The sequence below is a fragment of the Callospermophilus lateralis genome, chromosome 2, assembly GCF_048772815.1.
Source record: "Callospermophilus lateralis isolate mCalLat2 chromosome 2, mCalLat2.hap1, whole genome shotgun sequence".
Classification (NCBI taxonomy): domain Eukaryota; kingdom Metazoa; phylum Chordata; class Mammalia; order Rodentia; family Sciuridae; genus Callospermophilus; species Callospermophilus lateralis.
Window position 1 is genome coordinate 204,544,020 of NC_135306.1, and position 19,521 is coordinate 204,563,540.

General features: G+C 45.0%; 1 protein-coding gene across 1 annotated transcript; it reads left to right on the top strand.

Annotated features, from left to right (window-relative positions):
• Nucleotides 1-1,082: 1,082 nt before the first annotated feature.
• On the top strand, nucleotides 1,083-18,876 carry Spdyc (speedy/RINGO cell cycle regulator family member C). Its single transcript, XM_076842943.2, is given in 11 exon segments — nucleotides 1,083-1,102; nucleotides 9,739-9,857; nucleotides 9,860-9,898; nucleotides 9,901-9,924; nucleotides 16,947-17,005; nucleotides 17,214-17,283; nucleotides 17,365-17,450; nucleotides 17,452-17,686; nucleotides 18,610-18,654; nucleotides 18,657-18,683; nucleotides 18,821-18,876. Coding segments are annotated over 11 exon segments (780 nt in total).
• Nucleotides 18,877-19,521: the final 645 nt, after the last annotated feature.

The window sequence follows — 19,521 nt, forward strand, 5'->3', positions numbered from 1 at the left end:
GGACAGCCATGAGTTAAAAGTCACCTCTTCCCTTCGGAGTCTTCTTGCCTGGTTTAAGATATTTAGGGAGGTGGCGCCCGCCTGTAATCCCAGCGGTTTGGGAGGCTGAGGCAGGAGGATCAGCGGTTCAAAGCCAGCCTCAGCAACTTGGCGAGGCCCTGAGTAAAGGAGGCCTCTGTCTCTAAATAAAACACAAAAAGGGCTGGGGGTGTGGCATATTGGTTAAGTGGCCCTGAGTTCAATCCCTGGGACCAAAACCCACACTGCTCAGCCTGCTCATTCTTCCTTCCTGACTTTCCCTCCCCCCATTCATTCACTCATTTATTGATTGCCCCTGGCAAGCCAGGCCCTGTTCCGTGTGTAGAGAATAAGGTCCCTGCCCCGTGGACCCTCCAGTGAAAAGACAAAAAGAAAAAAAAGAGAAACCGGGAGGACTGGGATGTGGCTCCTGGGACAGCGTTTGCCTAACATGTTTGAGGCCCTGGGTTTGAGCCCCAGCTCGGGGAGGTGGGGGAGAAAGACAGAATGAAAAACAGGAAACACGGACAAGCAGCGACTGAGAAATCAAGAAGGGAGAGGAGGCTGGAGGAGCTAAGCTTTGAGAGGAGAGTGATTCCACCCTGCAGGCGGGGAGAGAGGAGATGGGGAGGCGCAGATGCAGGTGGACGGAGGAGAAGGTAAGGGAGAGTGTTGCACGTTTGAGGAAGGAGAAGAAACTGTGATTATTCACCCGAGAAGAAATGGAATGGAAACTTAGTAGGGACACACAGTGGGACTGCCAGGGAGCGTGAATATAGCCCTGACTGCAAAGCCCAGTAGTGCTCAGGCTGAGATTTGCTTTCCCTCCAGTGCAGGTACTGGATGGGTTCCATGTCCGTCTCCCAGGTGTGGCGGTTTTAGGAACGCTCGCACATTCTCCATACGTCTTTTAGGAGGTGGAGCCATGAGTTGGACTGACTTCTAATCAATAGAATTGAGCACAATTGACTTCAGAGATCTGGTCACCAAAGTCCCTTTGGCTCCCTGCTTGCATTCCTCCTGGGTAACTTGTTTCAGGGGAAGCCAGCTGCTGTGTCACGAAGATGCTCAAGCAGTCCTACGGGTAGGTCCGTGAGGCGAGGAACTGAGGCCTCCCAGCCAGCAGCCACGCAGTGAGCCCCCTGGGAGGGGAAGCCCCCAGCACCACAAATGACCGTGGCTGCAACCAACATCTCAAAAGCAAACCTCATGAGAGACTTGAGTCAGAACCTACTGACTTGAGGGCTAGGGGTGTAGCTCAGTGGTTAGGGTGCCTGCCAAGCGGGCATGAGGCCCTGGGTTCAACCACCAGCACCAAAAAAAATAAATAACTCCTGACTCACAAAGAGTGTAAGAAGATAATATGTTGAGTTTGGATTTAAACCACAAGGTTCTGGGGCTAACCTTTATGCAACATTTGAACTAATATTTCAAATGTCTTTCAGAAGGTCACAACCAGAGGGCAGCGATCCAGGCTTCTTCTGTCTCAGTGTCCTGTCATCCCCTATGGGCTTTGGGTTTCCTGGAAATCTACTTTTGGTCAGAAGTTAGGAAAACAGAGAGTGGGATCATAAGAGAGGGAGGGGTTTTTGTTTTGTTTTGGTTTGGTGTTTCTCCATATTTTTATTGGCACATTGTGATTAAACATAAGAGAGGGAGGTTTTCAAGGGCTAATAACAAAAAACTAGGTAAGGAAGTATGTTAGTTGATTTTCTGTTACTGTAACAAAATACCTGAGAAAATCAACTTATAAGGAGGAAGATTTTATTTTGACCCTTGATGTCAAAGGTTTTTTTTTAATATTTATTTTTCACTTATAGGTGGACACATTGTCTTTATTTTACTTTATGTGGTGCTGAGGATGGAACCCAGTGCCTCATACATGGTAGGCAAGCACTCTACCTCTGAGCCACAACCCCAGCTCCCCCAGCCCTGCCATGTCAAAGGTTTTAGTTGGTTGCCTCCATTGTTTGAGGGCCTTGGGAAGGCCAAACATCATGGTGGGGAGTACCATGGGAAAGCAAAGCTGCTCACCTCAGGGCTACACAAAGCAGAAAAAGAGAGAGGGAACGAGACACACACCTCTGACCTAATTCCTTCCCCTAGGCTCCACCTCCTAAAGTTGCCACCAGCTCCCCACAGCACCACAGGCCAGCCCAAGCCTTCGACACTCAGCCTCTGGGAACGCTTAAGACCCAAATTACAGCAGGAAGTGACATTTCAAATGAAATTAGAGCCAGGCATGGGGTCCCACATCTATAATCCCAGGACTCTGGGAGGCTGAGGCAGGAGGATTGTAAATTCAAGGCCAGCCTCAGCCATTTAGCAAGGCCCTGTCCTAAAAAAAGGGCTAGGGATGTGGCTCAGTGGTAAAGTACCCCTGGGTTCAATTCCTGGTACCAAAACAAAAATTAATTAACTAATTAATTAATTATAAAAATATTTTTTAGTTGTAGATGGACACAATATCTTTTATTTATTTATTTATTTTTATGTGGTTCTGAGGATCAAACCCAGGGCCTCACACATGCCAGGCAAGTGCTCTACCAATGAGCCACATCCCCGGGCCCTTTTTAAACTTTTTATTTTGAGACAGGGTCTCCGTAAGTAGCCTAGGCTGGCCTCGAACTTATGATACTTCTACCCCAGCCTCCCCAGCAACTGAGATTACAGGCACATGCTACTGTCCCTGGTAAGAAGGTAAAGTTTGTGTCCTGTGTTTTACTACAATTCAGACAAAATGTATTACATTGTGATATATGCAGTGATGGAAATGTATTCAAAACATGAAAAAAGTTCATCCATTTTAGTTGTAGGATTCAATGATTCCTGTTTTGTTATGTTCAGTACTGGGGGGTGGAACCCAGGGCACCCCACCATCCTGGGGACGTCCCCAGAACTTTTTTTTTTTTTTGAGATGTGGTCTCATTAAGTTGCCCCAGGCTGGCCTTGACTTGGGATCCTTCTACCTCAGCCTCCTGAACTAGTTGGGATTCTAGGCGTGTGCCACCCGGCCGGTCAACTCAGTGGTGTTTAGTATACTCAGATAAGAATTTCTTTTCAGCCCTAATTAATTATTTTTTTAAATGAAATTAAAATGGCTAGAGGCAGGTGGAAGGGAGAGGGAACAGGAAGGTCCTCTGGGCTGAAGACGTGGGCATGTTAAAGAAAACGGAGGGTCTCCGAGTGGGGCCTGGGGGTGTTGTGCAGTGGTAGAGGCCTCTGTAGCAAGCCCAGAGACCTGGGTTCCATCCACAGCACCACAAACAAACCAATGAACACCACAGCAGAAGAGAAGAAATCCCAGGACGACTGGGCCTGGAGAGTGGAGCTCAGAATGACAGAAAATGAGTCTTCAGAGGGAGACAGAGGCCGATCACGCAGGGTCATGAACAGTCTCGTGACTTGGGGACTTGCACCAGGCAGGTAAGGCACTGACGGGTTTTAGCTGAACCGCACGGGAGACATCCTGCCACAGAGAGGGGAAACAAGGAGGGAGGGCAGCACCAGTCCGAGCCGGAAGAGTGGTCAGGAAGCAGATGACAGCCGCCTGGGCTTTGCAGGGCTGGGCTGGGTGGATGGAGATGCCAAAGGCGCAGAGAGCCAGGATGCACTCCTGACTGGATGAGGGCGGGGAGAGGGAGGACACCCCCAACCTTAGATACAAAAGGTACAGTGATTCTCCAGGCTGGGGGATCCAGCAGGTTTAGGGGCAGCACCGTGAGATCACTTTTTTAAATTATGAAATATTAAAAACAAACAAACAAGCTTGGATCTGGGCACAGTGGTGTGTGTTTGGCATCCCAGCAACTCGTGAGGCTGAGGCAGGAAGATCGCAAGTTCGAGGCCAGCCTCAGCAATTTAGTGAGCGCTCAGCTAAAAATTAGTGAGACCCTGTCTGAAGTTTATTTATTTATTTGGTACCAGGGATTGAAACCAGAAGCACTTAACCTCTGAGCCTCATCTCCAGCCCTTTTTATTTTCTATTTTGAGACAGGGTCTCTGCTAAGTTGCTTAGGGTCTCACCTAAATGGCCGAGGCTGGCTTTGAACTTGTGATTCTCCTGCCTCAGCCTCCTAGCCTGCTTGGATCACAGGTGTGCACCACCTTGCCTGGCACCTTGATTGCAATCCTAATTAGCCCTAAATAAATGTAATTTTATTTGTTCTTAAAAAAAAAATAGAACTATGAAATATTCAATGCATATATACTACACATCCTTATATTGTTCAGGATAAATGCATAAAATCTTGTCAGTTTAAAATAAATGAATAAAAATATATACAGATACAATATGAAATATTTGCTATGTGTGAAATGATTTATACCAAGTGTACATAAGCAACAGAGTGGACTACTAAAAGAAACACCCAACTTGAGAAACATTAGCAACATCAGGTTTTCCTATTTTCTTCTCCCTGTCACCTCTCTCCCAGCCCAAAATTCTACAGCCCCACATTTTATTACTATTTGGAAACTCATCACCTTGCTTTTATGTTTCTCAAATTCAAGTGGTTACTTTATTCTAAGTGCATTGAAAAAGATGTTTCAATTGAGGATGGGAAGGATTTGCTTTTTTAGTGTAAAACTGACTGTAGTGAAGTTCCCAGTGTCTAGATCCTCTCTCAACGACTGGCCAGCCACTCTCCGCACTGTCCCTGATAGTTCCTAGCCCCATGTTCCCACTAGTGTGATACGCATCATGGGGTCTATTTCCCTGGGGTAGCAGGATGCACTTTGCATTCATTGAGATGGTCCTGCTTCTCTGTTAAAGAGGTAAATTACATTAATTAATGTTCTTGTCTCTAACCTTGCATTTTTAGAATAAATTCAACTTGGGCACCATGTGTTTTCTTTTCTATACATCACCAGACTCAGCTTGTTGATCATTTATTTAGAATTTCTGCATCTGTTTAAGAGGCTACATGTTTCTTTCTTTCTTTCTTTTTTTTTTTTTTTTTTTGGCACCAGGGATTAAACAACTCAGGGTTGATTATCCACAGAGCCACATCCCCAGCCCCTTTTGTCCTTTTTGTTTTTTATTTGAGACTGTCTTGCAATGTAGCTTAGGTTCTTGCTAAGTTACTGAGGCTAGTTTTGGATTTGCAATCCTCCTGCCTGAGCCTTCTGAGTCACTGGGATTATAGGAGAGGTCCACCACAACCAGCTCTCGTTGTATCTTCTAATTGGTTATTGTTTATGTTTATAAAGACTTTTTGTTTCTTTTTTTTTAAAGAGAGAGAGAGAGAGAAAGAGAGAGAATTATATATATATATATTTTTTAGTTTTTTGGCAGACAAAACATCTTTGTTGTTGGTTTTTTTTTTTTTTTTTTTTTTTTTTAAAGAGAGAGTGAGAGAGGGAGAGAGAGAGAGAATTTTAATATTTATTTTTTAGTTATTGGCGGACACAACATCTTTGTTTGTATGTGGTGCTGAGGATCGAACCCGGGCCGCACGCATGCCAGGCGAGCGTGCTACTGCTTGAGCCACATCCCCAGCCCCATCTTTGGTTTTTTTTTTGTATGTGGTGCTGAGGATCAAACCTGGGCCACACACATGCCAGGTGAGCGCGCTACCGCTTGAGCCACATCCCCAGCCCCTTTTTTGTTTCTTTATTTTTTGTTTGTTTGTTTTGGTACCAGGGATTGAACCCAGGGGTGCTTAACCACTGAACCATATCCCCAGCCCTTTTTTTAAAATAATTTTTTAAATTTTCAGACAGGGTCTCACTAAGTTGCTGAGGCTGGACTCAAACTTGAGATCCTCCTGCCTCAGCCTTCTGAGCTGCTGGGATAATAGACATGCACCACCCCAACCGGCAAGACTATTGATTTCTGAGTACCAAGTTGATATCCTGTCAACATAATTGAAATATTATTTGAATTAGTTCTATCACTGATTCCCTTGGGTTTTACAAGTCAGCTTTCATATTATATGCTTATATAGATTTACAGTTTCTTTACCAATTCTGGTGCTTGTACATTATTTCTCTTGTCTAATTGCATTGGCTAATACCTGTAGTAAAATTTTGAATAGTAGCAAAAATAGTGGGTATCCTTGCCTTGTTCCTGAACTTAGTGATATGTTTCCAGCATTTCTGCTTTTAGTAAGATACTGGCATTAGCAATCCCAAAAAACCAAAGGCCAAATGTTCTCTCTGATATGGGGATGCTGACTCACAATAGGCAGTACGTGTGTGTGTGTGTGTGTGTGTGTGTGGAGTGGAGGCTCAAGGGATTGGGCAGGGGAATGAGCAGAAGGGGTGGGGGATGGAAATGGGAAAGACAGTAGAATGAATTGGACATGACTTTCCGGTGTTCATGTATGAACCCACAGCCAGTGTAACTCCACATCATGTCCAACCACAAGAATGGGAAGTTATACTCCAAGTGTTTATGATATGTCAAAATGCATTCTACTGTCATATATAACTAAAAAGAACAAATAATAATAATAATAAAAAAGAAACAGACACTGGCATTAGAGTATGTATCATCTATTTAGCTAATTACCACTTTCATTAGCATTATTCCATATCTAGCACATAATATTTATATCTATTCATATTAAGAAAGTATCACTCACAAGCATAGTGGCACATGCCTGTAATCTCTGCGCCTTGGGAGGCTGAAGCAGGAGGATCCCAAGTTCAAAACCAGCCTCAGCAAAAGTGAGGCACTAAGCAACTCAGTGAGACTCTGTATCTAAATAAAATACAAAATAGGGCTGGGGATGTGGCTCTTGGATGAGTGCTCCTGAGTTTAATCCCTGGTATCCCTCCCCCCAAAAAAGTATCATTCAATTCCTATTTGATTAAGTATTTTAATAAAGTGAGATGTTGAATTTTATAGGTTTTTTTCAGTGTCTTTGAAGATAATCGTATATATTTTCTCTAAAATCTATTAACATAGTATTAACATTTCCCTGAATCTCTGTTCATTTTCTCCCTCCTTGTCCCCTCTCTGTTGTTCAGACTCCACAATCTCTATTGGCCTGTCTTCGAATTCACCAATTCTTCTGCTGATCCGAGTCTCTGTGAAGCTCTTCTAGTGAGTTTTTTTTTTATTATTATTATTTAAATATTTTTAGTTGTTAATGGACCTTTATTTTATTTATTTGTATGTGGTGCTAGGAATCGAACCCAGTGCCTCATTCATGCTAGGCAAGCATTTTACCACTGAGCCCCACCCCAGCCCTCTAGTGAGTTTTTAAGTTAGCTGCTGCACTCTCTGGTCCTGCATGTCCATTTGGTTGTCTCTTCAGTGGAGTCTGTTTCATGAGCCACCGTCACCACATTTGCCTACAGTTCTTCATGTGGGGTCTCCTCTGGTTCTTTGAACTTTTCATAACAGCTGCTCTGAAGCCACCATCTGCTAAGTCCAACGTCCTTCAGAAACAGTGTCTGTGGCTGCCTTTCTTCTGTGTAGGAATCGCGCTCTGCAGTTCCTTTGCCTGTCTTCTGACTTCTTGGTGGAAAACTGCATATTTTTGATAACACTGTAGCAACTCCAGATATGGATCTCAGGACTCAGTGCAGCTGTCCTGCGTGCCTGGTCACTTGTTTGTGCCCTGCCTGAGTTAACCCCATGACGTCTATTTCCTTGCAGCATGTAGCCTAGGATGGATAGGCTCAGAGTGTTTTTTCCTATTTTTATGGTGACCTTGTCTTCCTCGGGGTTGCCCTGGAGCGGCATACCTCAGTCATTGGTCCGAGTTTGGGCTTCCTGACTGAGTCAGAGCCCCTCCCTCCCGTGAGGTTGAGTGTGTGGCTTGCAGGCTGCTCCTGTGGCTGAGTGTTTATGTTTTTGCCCACTTCGGACAGGGACTGGTAGTTTGCAATTTCCCTCCCTGCCTACTTGTGCGACAGTGCAGCCTTGCTGTGTACGTGTATGGGCTTCCAGGCTGCCAGGGAGCAGTTTTATTTTTAAGCTGGGTTTCCTAGGAGTGGTGACCAGGGCAGAGTAACCAAGGTCATGCTTCAGCCCCTGTATCAGCCTGGCTGCTGCCTCTTGTGGAGGGTCTGGGTGCAGCTCTGACTGTTCCTGAGTGGGTGCGTGGCCACAGCTCTCCCAGCCCCAGGGTGGACTGTGACCCCCTAGGGCTCTTGGTGGCCATCTCCTTCCCTGGTTGTCTCTCACTCTCCTGGTTGCTCTGCCCTTTCCTTGTTGTACTAGTATGGAGATGTTGAGTGCTCTCTCAACGGCTGTCAGTCAAGATCTCTGTCTTGTTGGACAGTGCTCACAGGCATTGTTCCAGAAAAACCGGTTCCCAAGGGCAACACTGCTGAGCTCTGTCTCTAAGGCTGCCTCTCCCCCTGGGCAGAACCTTTGCTGTTCTGTAGGAACTGGGAGGATGGCGGAAGCCAAGCCTTACTAGAAAGATACCGCCTCTCTACAAGCTGGTGGGACCGGGCTGGAATAGGAGCCTCTGGTCTTTTTTTTTTTCCTGACAGTGCTGGGGATGGAACCAGGGCTTCATCAGTGCTAGGCGGTGCTCTGCCACCGAGCTCCATGGCCAGCCTGGCCTCTGGTCTTCTTGGTTTGCTTTTCCTGACATGAGCCGTGGGGATCTAGTCTTGTACGCTGTCTTGCCTGTAGTAGAGCTACAGAATCATAGACAACCCCAACATCTCTGAGGCTCAAGAATAAGACTTGATTTCTTGTTCATTTTCTACACCCCTTACAGTGTGTGGCTCTGACTCAGTTCCATGTCCTCTTTATTCCAGAACCTGGATGGAGAGGCTGCCCTTCCAGGGGGACACCAGGCTCCTGGCAGATGGATGAGAGTAATGGCAGAGCCACACTGGGGCTTTTAAGCTCCTGCTTAGATGGGGCATGCACCATGTCTGCTCAGGTTCCAGATCTACACTGTCCTGGGCCGGGCTGTGGGTGGAGAGATGAGCAAGGGCAGCAGGGACAGCAGCGCCTTGTAAGCCATTTATTCATTCAGAAAGTAGGAGCAACACGCTTAGGTATTGGATCAAGTCAGGTCTGGGGGCTGGGGATGTGGCTCAGTTGGTAGAGTGTTTGCCTCGCATGCAGAAGGCCCTGGGTTGAATCCCAAGAACCAAAGGTGGGTCGGGGGAAGGGCTGGGGCTGCGGCTCAGAGACAGAGTGCCCTTAGATTCAATCCCCATCACAACAAAAAAACAAACCATAGTTTGAGGAGGCCCCAATCTCAACTTTTTCTAAATCCAGCTATTTGATGTCATTCTCTTTGGTCCTCAGTTTCCCCTTGATATAGGGGGTATATGCCCTTCCAACTCTTTGGTGTAGGAGGGGGTTGATATCTGGGCAGCAAAGGGAAAGTTCTCAGGCTTTTTGAATATGTGGGTTCCACCTTCACCTAACTGAAGCCTGGTTGCTTCCTTTGCAAAATAGGTCCCTGTTACACCCGCCTCCCAGGGGGCAGTAAGATAAAGCCCTTAGAGCTTTTAGCACAGTCCCCAGCACCTAGGAGGTGCTTGCTGCTGCTGTTGCTCTCTGGTCCTTGCACCAGGAGGAGGGTGGGGGTGCTGCAGTCCTCAGCAGATCTTTGCTTCTTTCCTGGCCTCCCTATCTGTCGGGCCTCCCAGGTGCCCTCTGTTCTGAATCCTTGAGTCTCTGCGCCCCACCCCCCTCCCCCTTCCTGGTCCTCTTTCTGGCCAGCCTCACCTTCCTCTTTGATTTGTGGGAAGTCATTGTATGGGTACCAAGTCCTGAGGCTGCTGTATCTGCAGGTCCCCTTGCTCCACTCTGCCCCACCCTACTCCTACTCCCCATGAGATAAGTGACACCGGAGACCCTGCCATTGTTCTTGTGGTTATCACCCAGGTGAAGTTGGGGGGCTGCAGCCAACAAGAGGGGGTAATGGGTTTCTTCATCCCCACCAGGGCCAGGAGTCCAGGCCTTCCTCAACATTCTGGGTGAGTTTCTGGGGGGCTGGCATGGGAGGGGCGATGGAAGGCAGGGTCCTGCTCTGCTCAAGCCGGCCTCCCAAGCCTCTCTGGACAGGTGTGGCAGGTGGGAGGGGGATCTTGTCAGAACATGGGTTCAGTGGTGGTTTGGGCTTTTGCTGGGAGCCATCAGCCAAGTAGGTATGACAAATTCCTTGCCAGCTTACTCCCATGCTGTCTAGTGGAAGGACTTCTGAAAGGTGACCTTGCTCAAGGACCAGGGCAGGATCCGTATTTAGGGTGTTCCCCCTTTAGAATAGGGTGGTTTAGCATAATAGGAGATTAGGGTGTTCCCCCTTTAGAATAGGGCAGTTTAGCATAATAGGAGATTAGGGTGTTCCCCCTTTAGAATAGGGTGTACCCTGCTGCTGAGTTCCTCTTGAGTGCTTAGGGTCAGACAGTATATTTTGGGAGACAGAAGCCCATGAGTAGTGGACTTGGGCAGAGTGTGGATTTGGGCAGAGAACGTGGATTCCCCCAGAGCGTGTTTGTAGACGGCCGGTGTGAGTTCGGGAATAAAGAATTGCTGTTTGAATCTACAAGCTGTGTGGAGACTCGTGATTTGTGCCCAGCCAGAGACTGCGGCATCTGGTGGCCCGTACGCGGAACGTCTGAAACTTGGAGGTAAGTGAAATTGCTCGCCCCTGAGGGAAGGCGAGAGAATGGGTGACCATTTCAAAAAACAATGTGTTCTTCTTTTGATTTATTTTGTTTTTCTTTCAAGCTGCCTATCCCTAGAAATTTCTCAGGCAAACTGGAAAAAATGGTTGACTAAAGGCTTGAAGTTTGTCGGCCCTGAGGAAGAGAAAATTGATACAACGATTTTTTATTCCGTTTTTGCTTCATTCAATTTCAGTTTTGTTTTGTGTTATCTTATTGGGTTGCGTTATCTTTATAGTAGATTAAAACAAACTGAAAAGATGTTAAGTAAATTGTTAGAGGTTCAGAACATGGTGAAAGACATTTTAGATCAAGCAAAAGAGAAGGTCTCTCGAGCTAGTCAGACAGAGGAAGAAAATTTAAAGGAAAAGGGGGTGTTAGGAAAAAGGCCACAACAGGAGGCTGCTACTAACTCCGTTTTATCACAAGAGGGTTTAATTCAACCAACAGCCCCACCGATAGAGACAGCTGAGTGGCCCTCAAACCCCGTAGTTGATAAATGGAATCCTGAGACAGGACCTCAAAGATTAGCATGCCCTGTACTTGAACAGGCAGGAGGGCAGCGAATTCACCGTGCTTTAGATTTTAAAACAGTAAAGCAGTTAAAGGAGGCTGTAACAACCTATGGTCCCCAAGCTCCCTTCACGGTGAGCATGGTCGAGTCCATTACTAACTTGGATCAAAGAAATAGAATACCGGGTATTTGCCCACGATGCCGTAGAGGGAGACATTGGGCTAATGAATGCCGTTCTCAAACTACCATAGAGGGTACTCCCTTATCAAAAAACGGACAAGGACCAAGTATTTACCCACGATATCGTGGAGAAAGGCATCAGGCTCCATTGCCAAAAAACGGACAAGGGGGCCCAATGCTCCGGGGCCCACAACCACAAATATACGGGGCAGTGGAGGAACCCAGCAACACCATCAGAGTAGTGCCCAGGACACATTGTCCATTAAATCCCTCATCAGACAAACCCGAGGGAGCGCAGGGTTGGACATCTGCGCCTCTGCCAGAGCAGTACTAACTCCAGAGATGGGAGTTCAAATCATTCCCACAGGAATAAAAGGACCTCTTCCCCAAGGGACAGTAGGCTTATTATTGGGACGTAGTTCATCTACATTAAAAGGACTTATGATAAGTCCTGGGGTAATTGATCCCGATTATGTAGGTGAAATAAAAATTATAGCTAGTTCTCCAAGAGGTATATCAGTAATTTCACCTGGAGATAGAATAGCACAGTTGTTAATAATACCCAGCCTACATAATAAATTTCCTAGTCATAGTGTAAAAAGAGGTTCCAGGGGATTAGGCTCCACAGGTGTAGATTGGGCTATGTTGTCTTTAAATTTAGATTCTCGCCCAATGTTAAAACTAAATATTCAAGGACACGACTTTAATGGGCTACTGGACACAGGTGCAGACCTTAGCATCATATCTAGTAAGGAATGGCCAAAACATTGGCCATTACAACAAGCCACTCAAACGCTTCGAGGCCTAGGAGTGGCTACTAATCCCCATAGAAGTGCAATGGTATTAGATTGGAAGGATCCTGAAGGATGTGAGGGAACTATACAGCCCTATGTATTGGATCATCTTCCTATAAATTTATGGGGACGAGATGTCCTAGATCAATTAGGTTTGACGTTAACAAATAACATCAATCCTAATGCGCCCACTACTAGGGCTAGACAAGGTTTTAGGAAAGAAAAAAGATTAGGAAAGCGAGGACAAGGTATAGCAGCACCAATTCAAATAGATCAAGGAACAGACAGACATGGGTTGGATTTTCAGAAAGGGCCACTGAGACAATCAAAATTACTTGGAAATCAGAAAGACCAGTGTGGGTTCCTCAGTGGCCCCTGACTAAAGAAAAGATACAAGTAGCCCATGATCTGGTCAAACAACAATTAGCGAAAGGACATATACAACCTTCCATATCTCCCCATAATACTCCCATTTTTGTCATTAAAAAGAAATCTGGTAAATGGAGATTATTGCAAGATTTAAGAGCCATTAATAATGAAATGGTTATTATGGGACCTGCTCAATCAGGGATTCCTCAATTGTCTGCTTTGCCAAAAACCTGGCATGTTTTAGCCATAGATATTAAAGATTGTTTTTTTTCAATTCCAATTCATCCCGAGGATAGTCCACGTTTTGCATTTACTATCCCTGCATTAAATCATGAAGGTCCTGATCAGAGATATGAATGGAAAGTACTCCCTCAAGGGATGGCTAACAGTCCAACTATGTGTCAAATATATGTTAATAAAGCAATCCAGCCACTTAGAAATCAAAATCCTGAACTACAAATATTTCACTATATGGATGATGTATTATTGGCACATAAAGATAAAAACATATTGCTGGAATGTTATGCCACACTTACAAACTTATTAAAAAATTATAATCTAGAGATAGCAATAGATAAAGTACAATTAAATTTTCCAATTAATTATTTAGGAGTTGTATTATCCTCAACCATGGTCTGTCCACCAAAAATTCAAATACGAGTAGATCAACTCAAGTCACTTAACGACTTTCAAAAGTTATCGGGAGACATAAATTGGATAAGGCCTTATCTAGGCATACCAACAGGAGAGTTGGGACCTTTATTTGATATTCTAAAAGGTCCATCAGATCCAAACTCACCTCGCATGTTAACTCCTGAAGCAAGAAAGGCATTAAAAATTATTGAAACATATATGGAAAATATACATTTGGATAGAATTGATATAAGTTTGCCTTTATTATTTATTGTACTACCAACAAAAAATATTCCTACAGGAGTATTTTGGCAAGAAGGTCCATTATTGTGGATACATTTATCTTATTCTCCTAACACTATTCTTACTAGGTATCCTGAGGCTGTAGGACAATTAATACTCAAAGGAATAAAAGCAGTGAAGGGAGTGTTTGGAATTTCTCCCAATAAAATTATTACTCCATACACTATGGATCAAATTGATGAGTTAGCTAATGAGTTAAATACTTGGGCAATAATCATGTGTAAATCTAATGTTTCATTTGATAATCACTTACCATCTAATCCTTTGTTGTCTTTTTGGTCTAAGCATCCTGTAGTTTTTCCAAAAATGACAAGAAAAACCCCTATCATGAATGCTCCAAATATATTCACTGATGGGTCAAATAATGGTACAGCAGCAGTAGTTACCCCTGATCAAACTTTTACATTTTTAGTACCCAAACAATCAGCTCAAAAGGTAGAGCTTAATGCAGTATTACAAGCCTTTTTAATGTTTAAAGATTCTGTATTTAATTTATTTTCTGATAGTCAGTATGTAGTTAATGCTATAGTATCTCTTGAAGATGCTGGTAGGATTTCCCCTTCTTCTACTGTTTTCTCTTTGTTTTCCACTATACAAAGTCTAATCTGGGACAGAAAAGATCCATTCTTTATAGGACATATTAGAGCACATACAGGATTGCCTGGAGCCCTTAGTTTGGGCAATGATTTAGCAGATAAAACTACACATGACATACATATTTTCTCTACACTAGAAGAAGCTACGAATTTTCATAAAAAATTCCATGTTAATGCTAATACTTTACAAAAGCGTTTTAAAATAACTAAGGAACAAGCCAGACATATAATAAAACAATGTCAAAATTGTGTGACCTTTTTACCACAAGTTAATCTTGGAGTCAATCCTAGAGGACTGATACCTAATCATATTTGGCAGATGGACGTCACACACTTGCCAGAATTTGGAAAATTAAAATATTTACATGTTACAATTGATACTTCTTCCGGATTTTTGATGGGCTCCCTTCATGCCGGAGAAAAAACTAAAGATGTTATAGCTCATTGCTTACAAAATTTTGCCACTGTGGGCGTTCCTAAACAGTTAAAAACTGATAACGGTCCTGGCTATACCTCTACCTCTTTTAAACAATTTTGCTCATCATTTGGTATTACTCATATAACAGGAATTCCATACAATCCATAGGGACAAGGCATAGTTGAAAGAGCTCATCAAACTATTAAAACGTACTTATTAAAGCAAAAAGAGGGAATTGGAAAGGGGTATATATCCCCCAAAGATAAACTTAAAATAACGCTTTTTACTCTAAACTTTTTAAATTTGGATTCATCAGGACTTAGTGCTGCGGAAAGGCATATGTATCCAAAAAATGTGCATAAGCCTAAAGTTCTTTGGAAAGATATTCTAACAGGACAATGGAAAGGTCCTGATCCAGTGATTGTCTGGAGTCGGGGCTCTGTTTGCGTGTTTCCACAGGGAGAACAGCAGCCGATTTGGATTCCAGAAAGACTAACCAAAACGATTTCTACAGATCGAAAAGAAGATGATTTGACTCAAATCCGTAACAGCTGATATCCAGAACTCCAGCTTGGCCATTCTTACATCTGCAACTGTGATTAACCAGGATGCTTTTTTCAATATCTATTTTATTATTGCATTTTTCCACATCATAAGACTCTGTTTTTATTTTTCCACATCATAAGACTCTGTTTTTATTTTTTGAGCTCATACAAACCTAGGTTAATGTTTTTCTGATCAGTTTTATTTTTTGACTATGGAGTTTTTAAACATTGCAATGGAGATTTCACCTAGGTAAAGCTACAAGGCCTTTATTATTATCTTATGTGTTGTACGTTTGTTTGCACATTTGTGTTTTGTGTTATATGTCTGTGTGTGCGTATGTCCATATTTCATATATGAGGAGCGCTCATGAGAAAATGGATCCAAATTATTATTTTTTTTTATTCTCGTGATTTAAATGGCTTAATTTAAATTAAGTAAACAGCTGTTAAGGATTGTTTTTAATGGTGGTTAACAGATCTGCTTGTTTACTAATTTAAATCAGGTAAACAGCTGTTAAGAATTGTTTTTTAAGGAGGTTAACAGATCTGTTTGTTTACTTTCACCTTTCCTTTTCATTATATTTAATAATTCTTTTCAGGATAATGTCTTTTTAGCATCATTGCCAGAATTCCTATCTTCATCCCAATGAATATAACTCAACAAGTATGCTCAATCAAGGAGTCAACTTACTTTGGGAGGAAACGGACTTTGGGAGGAGACGACATATTGATAGATTCCTCCACTTTGAACTGCTTACAGAACTTGCCTGGACTATGTAACTACGTTTAGTGCAGCAAATTGTGGTAATGCTGGCATATCTTTGCTGATGGTGTCACCAGTGATCTTTGCTGATGGTGTCACCAATGATGCAATTTTTCCAAAGGAACTGTCAATTGGCTTGGTGTCGTGGCATTTCTGTATCCTCCTCCCTTCTGCTAGTGATGGTCTAAAATTTGGGGGCCAATGGCTATATGCTGGACCGGTAGTCAGTGACGGGTATGATCCAATTGCAGTGGTATCAACCTAAGACAGGAGGCTGACGCCTAAAGGTCAGTTGCCTAAAGGTCAGTTTTCCGATGACGGGTAAGAACCATATGTTGAATTGGACAACCTACCAGGCACGGTCCTTAAGCCACATTAACCTCACTCCCCCACTGGCACCAAGGCCAAATTTGGGGGCCAACAGAGGTGAGGCAAAGAACCTCACCCCCCCACTGGTGCATAGACCTATCCACAAGTATGGCTGTATGGTGGACCGGTAGTCAGTGACGGGTATGATCCAGTTGCAGTGGTATCAACCTAAGACAGGAGGCTGACGCCTAAAGGTCAGTTTTCCATAAAAACTGGGTAAGAGCCATATGTTGAACTGGACAACCTACCAGGCACGGTCCTTAAGCCACATTACTTGTTGTTTAATTAATCAGAAGGGGGGAGATGCTGGGAGCCATCAGCCAAGTAGGTATGACAATCTCCTTGCCAGCTTACTCCCATGCTGTCTAGTGGAAGGACTTCTGAAAGGTGACCTTGCTCAAGGACCAGGGCAGGATCCGTGTTTAGGGTGTTCCCCCTTTAGAATAGGGTGGTTTAGCATAATAGGAGATTAGGGTGTTCCCCCTTTAGAATAGGGCAGTTTAGCATAATAGGAGATTAGGGTGTTCCCCCTTTAGAATAGGGCGTATCCTGCTGCTGAGTTCCTCTTGAGTGCTTAGGGTCAGACAGTATATTTTGGGAGACAGAAGCCCATGAGTAGTGGACTTGGGCAGAGTGTGGATTTGAGCAGAGAACGTGGATTCCCCCAGAACGTGTTTGTAGACGGCCGGTGTGAGTTCGGGAATAAAGAATTGCTGTTTGAATCTACAAGCAGTGTGGAGACTCGTGATTTGTGCCCAGCCAGAGACTGCGGCAGGCTTTGACACTTCTGGTGCCACTTTATCTATGGGGCATGACCTGTGTCCCCTGTTTTTCTTCTCTACCTCCAGAGGACAGCTTTTTCCAGGAGTTCCTCTCCAAAGATACCTGCTTCCAGATTTCAGATACAGTAAGGAAGCAAAGTGGGGTGTAAAAGCTGACTTAATGGGATTTAGTGCTGCTGGGTCCCCTGGACTGTTGGGGGAACCCTTCCCCTTATCTTTGCTGGACCCCTCATTTTACTGTCTTTTCTTCCCTGTCCAAAACCTCTGGGGTGTGAAGGAGCCTGGATGCTGGCCTCATCCCCAGGGCCTCTGGCTGCCCCTGCCTGTCTGCAGTTCCTCCTGGCTGTGGGGCTGGTCTCCTTCCGGTGTGCTAACCTGACGCTCTGTGAGCACAACCACAGCAGTTCTTGGCACTATGAGTGGCAGGAGTGGGCAGCGGGACACTTCTGAGGGTGAGGGTATGGTAGGATGGGGCAGGGCAGAGGCCATAGACTTGACCCTTGACTTCATGCCCTTTTGTTCCTTACAAATGAGGTGGAGGAGGACTTGAAGAAACCTAAATGTGAGATTTTTTCCACAGGCCCTGGGGGAAGATTGGCATTCCTGGGTGGGGAAGCTCTAGGACTCAAGGGACATACTGTGGGCACGAATGGACTTCTAAGCCAGCGCTGTGGGCGGGTGAGACTGGGCTGCCATCCCAACTCACTGTCCACTCTACTCCTCCCAGGTCATGGCCAACAAGCCAACCCATTGGGCCTGGACTCGGAAGTGGTGTCCCCACCATGGTGAAGTTCAGAGGGATTGCTGTCAGGCCCGAGGCCCCTTACCCCATGTATTAATTAGGCTTCTCTAGAGGAACAGAATCAACAGGAAATATAATTATAAAAGGGGGACTTATTAGGTTCTCATATGTGACCGGAAGTGATAGTCCACAAAAATGGCCGTCTGCAGGCTGGAGAGCTGGGGGAACCAGTTAGCTGGTTCAAGAGGCTGAAGTCCCAGAACAAGAGGGATCAGTTCTACCCTAGTCTGAGACCAAAGGCTTCTTGAGAATCCACCTTGAAAAGTGAAGAAGCGAGAGTCTAGTATCCTCAGACGATATCACACCGGTAATCAAGAACCTGTTCAAGGGGCTGGGGATGTAGCTCAAGCGGTAGCGCGCTCACCTGGCAAGCGTGCGACCCGGGTTCAAGCCTCAGCACCACATACAAACAAAGATGTTGTGTCTGCAAAAAATAAATATTAAAATTATCTCTCTCTCTTTAAAAAAAAAAAAAAAAAGATGTGGTGTCCGCCGAAAACTAAAAAATAAATACTGAAATTCTTTAAAAAAAAAAAAAAAAGAACCTGTTCAAGAAGAATTGAGCTTGCATCTGCTGCTGCTTCCTCGTTCTTCCAACTTTTATTCCATCCAAGCCATCATCCTATTGGTTGGTGCTGCCCACACTTAGGGAGGGTCTCCATTTCAGTTGGCTATCCCACATGCCAATCATTCCTAGACAGAGTCTCATTGACAAACCCATAACCCTCCTAATCCTTGGAATACCTTAATCTAATCAAGTTGATGATTCACATTAACCATTACACCCAGGGACCCTGGCCATTTACCCCCATACTGTGGCCTGTGTGGTTTGCCCCAGCATCACAGGTGTGACCTCCCACACCTCATCCAGCTGCCCTTCCCTGATCTCTGAGCGCCATCCACCCTGCTGCCAAAATTGCTTCTCAGTGGCCAAAAACCTCTGGGGTGAGGATTTCCTTGTTGTCTTGCCCCCCAGATGCAGCTAGAGCTGGGCACCTACACCTTCCACAATGAGCTGGAGACAGGAGCTGAGGAGGGTTGGCTTGGGGTCCTGGGAGGTGGGAGTGGGACCAACAGGATGTGGGAGGGGGGCACATGGGCTGTTTCACCAGTTTCCCCTCCAGGCTCACTCTGTGGCCCCTCCCAGTCTTCCCCAAGCCTCCACCACACCTGGGGACTGAGTTCTGCAGCTGAAGAGCTGCCTGCTGTCCACTCCCCTATGTAGCACGTGTCCACCCCCACCCCCAGCCTCCTGTCTGGTGGGCCTTAGGTGGCAGCACTGCCCCTGCCCCTACCCTTTCCTCCTAACAATGTGTACCTGCTCTGGTCCTGATCCTCTAACAAATGTGTGTCTACAGGACAGCAACTGCTTAGGTACTGGCCTGGTTCCTTGACCCAGTGTGATGGTGAGAGGGTCAAAGGGTTAGGCCTGTGAGCACAGGCTTTGAACCAGCTCTTCCTCTTCCCATGGCAGCCGGTCTCTGTCGTCCTGAGCCTCAGTTTCCCTTCTGTAACATCCACCATCTATGCACAAGGCGCTCTACACAGTGTAGCTGGGATTCAATGAGCTGGGATACTTGCAGCACTAAGAAGGGGCCCCCAAACCTACTGGGTAAAGTTTAAATGGAAAATGGCTCTGTGGCCAGGTCAGAAATGTCTTCAGGGAAAGACTTGAGGATATTTAGGAATAATAATGTTTTTTTTGTTTTTTTTTTTAAATACTCTTTTTTTAATATTTTTTTTTTTTTAGTTTTCGGCGGACACAACATCTTTGTTTGTATGTGGTGCTGAGGATCGAACCCGGGCCGCACGCATGCCAGGCAAGCGCACTAACGCTTG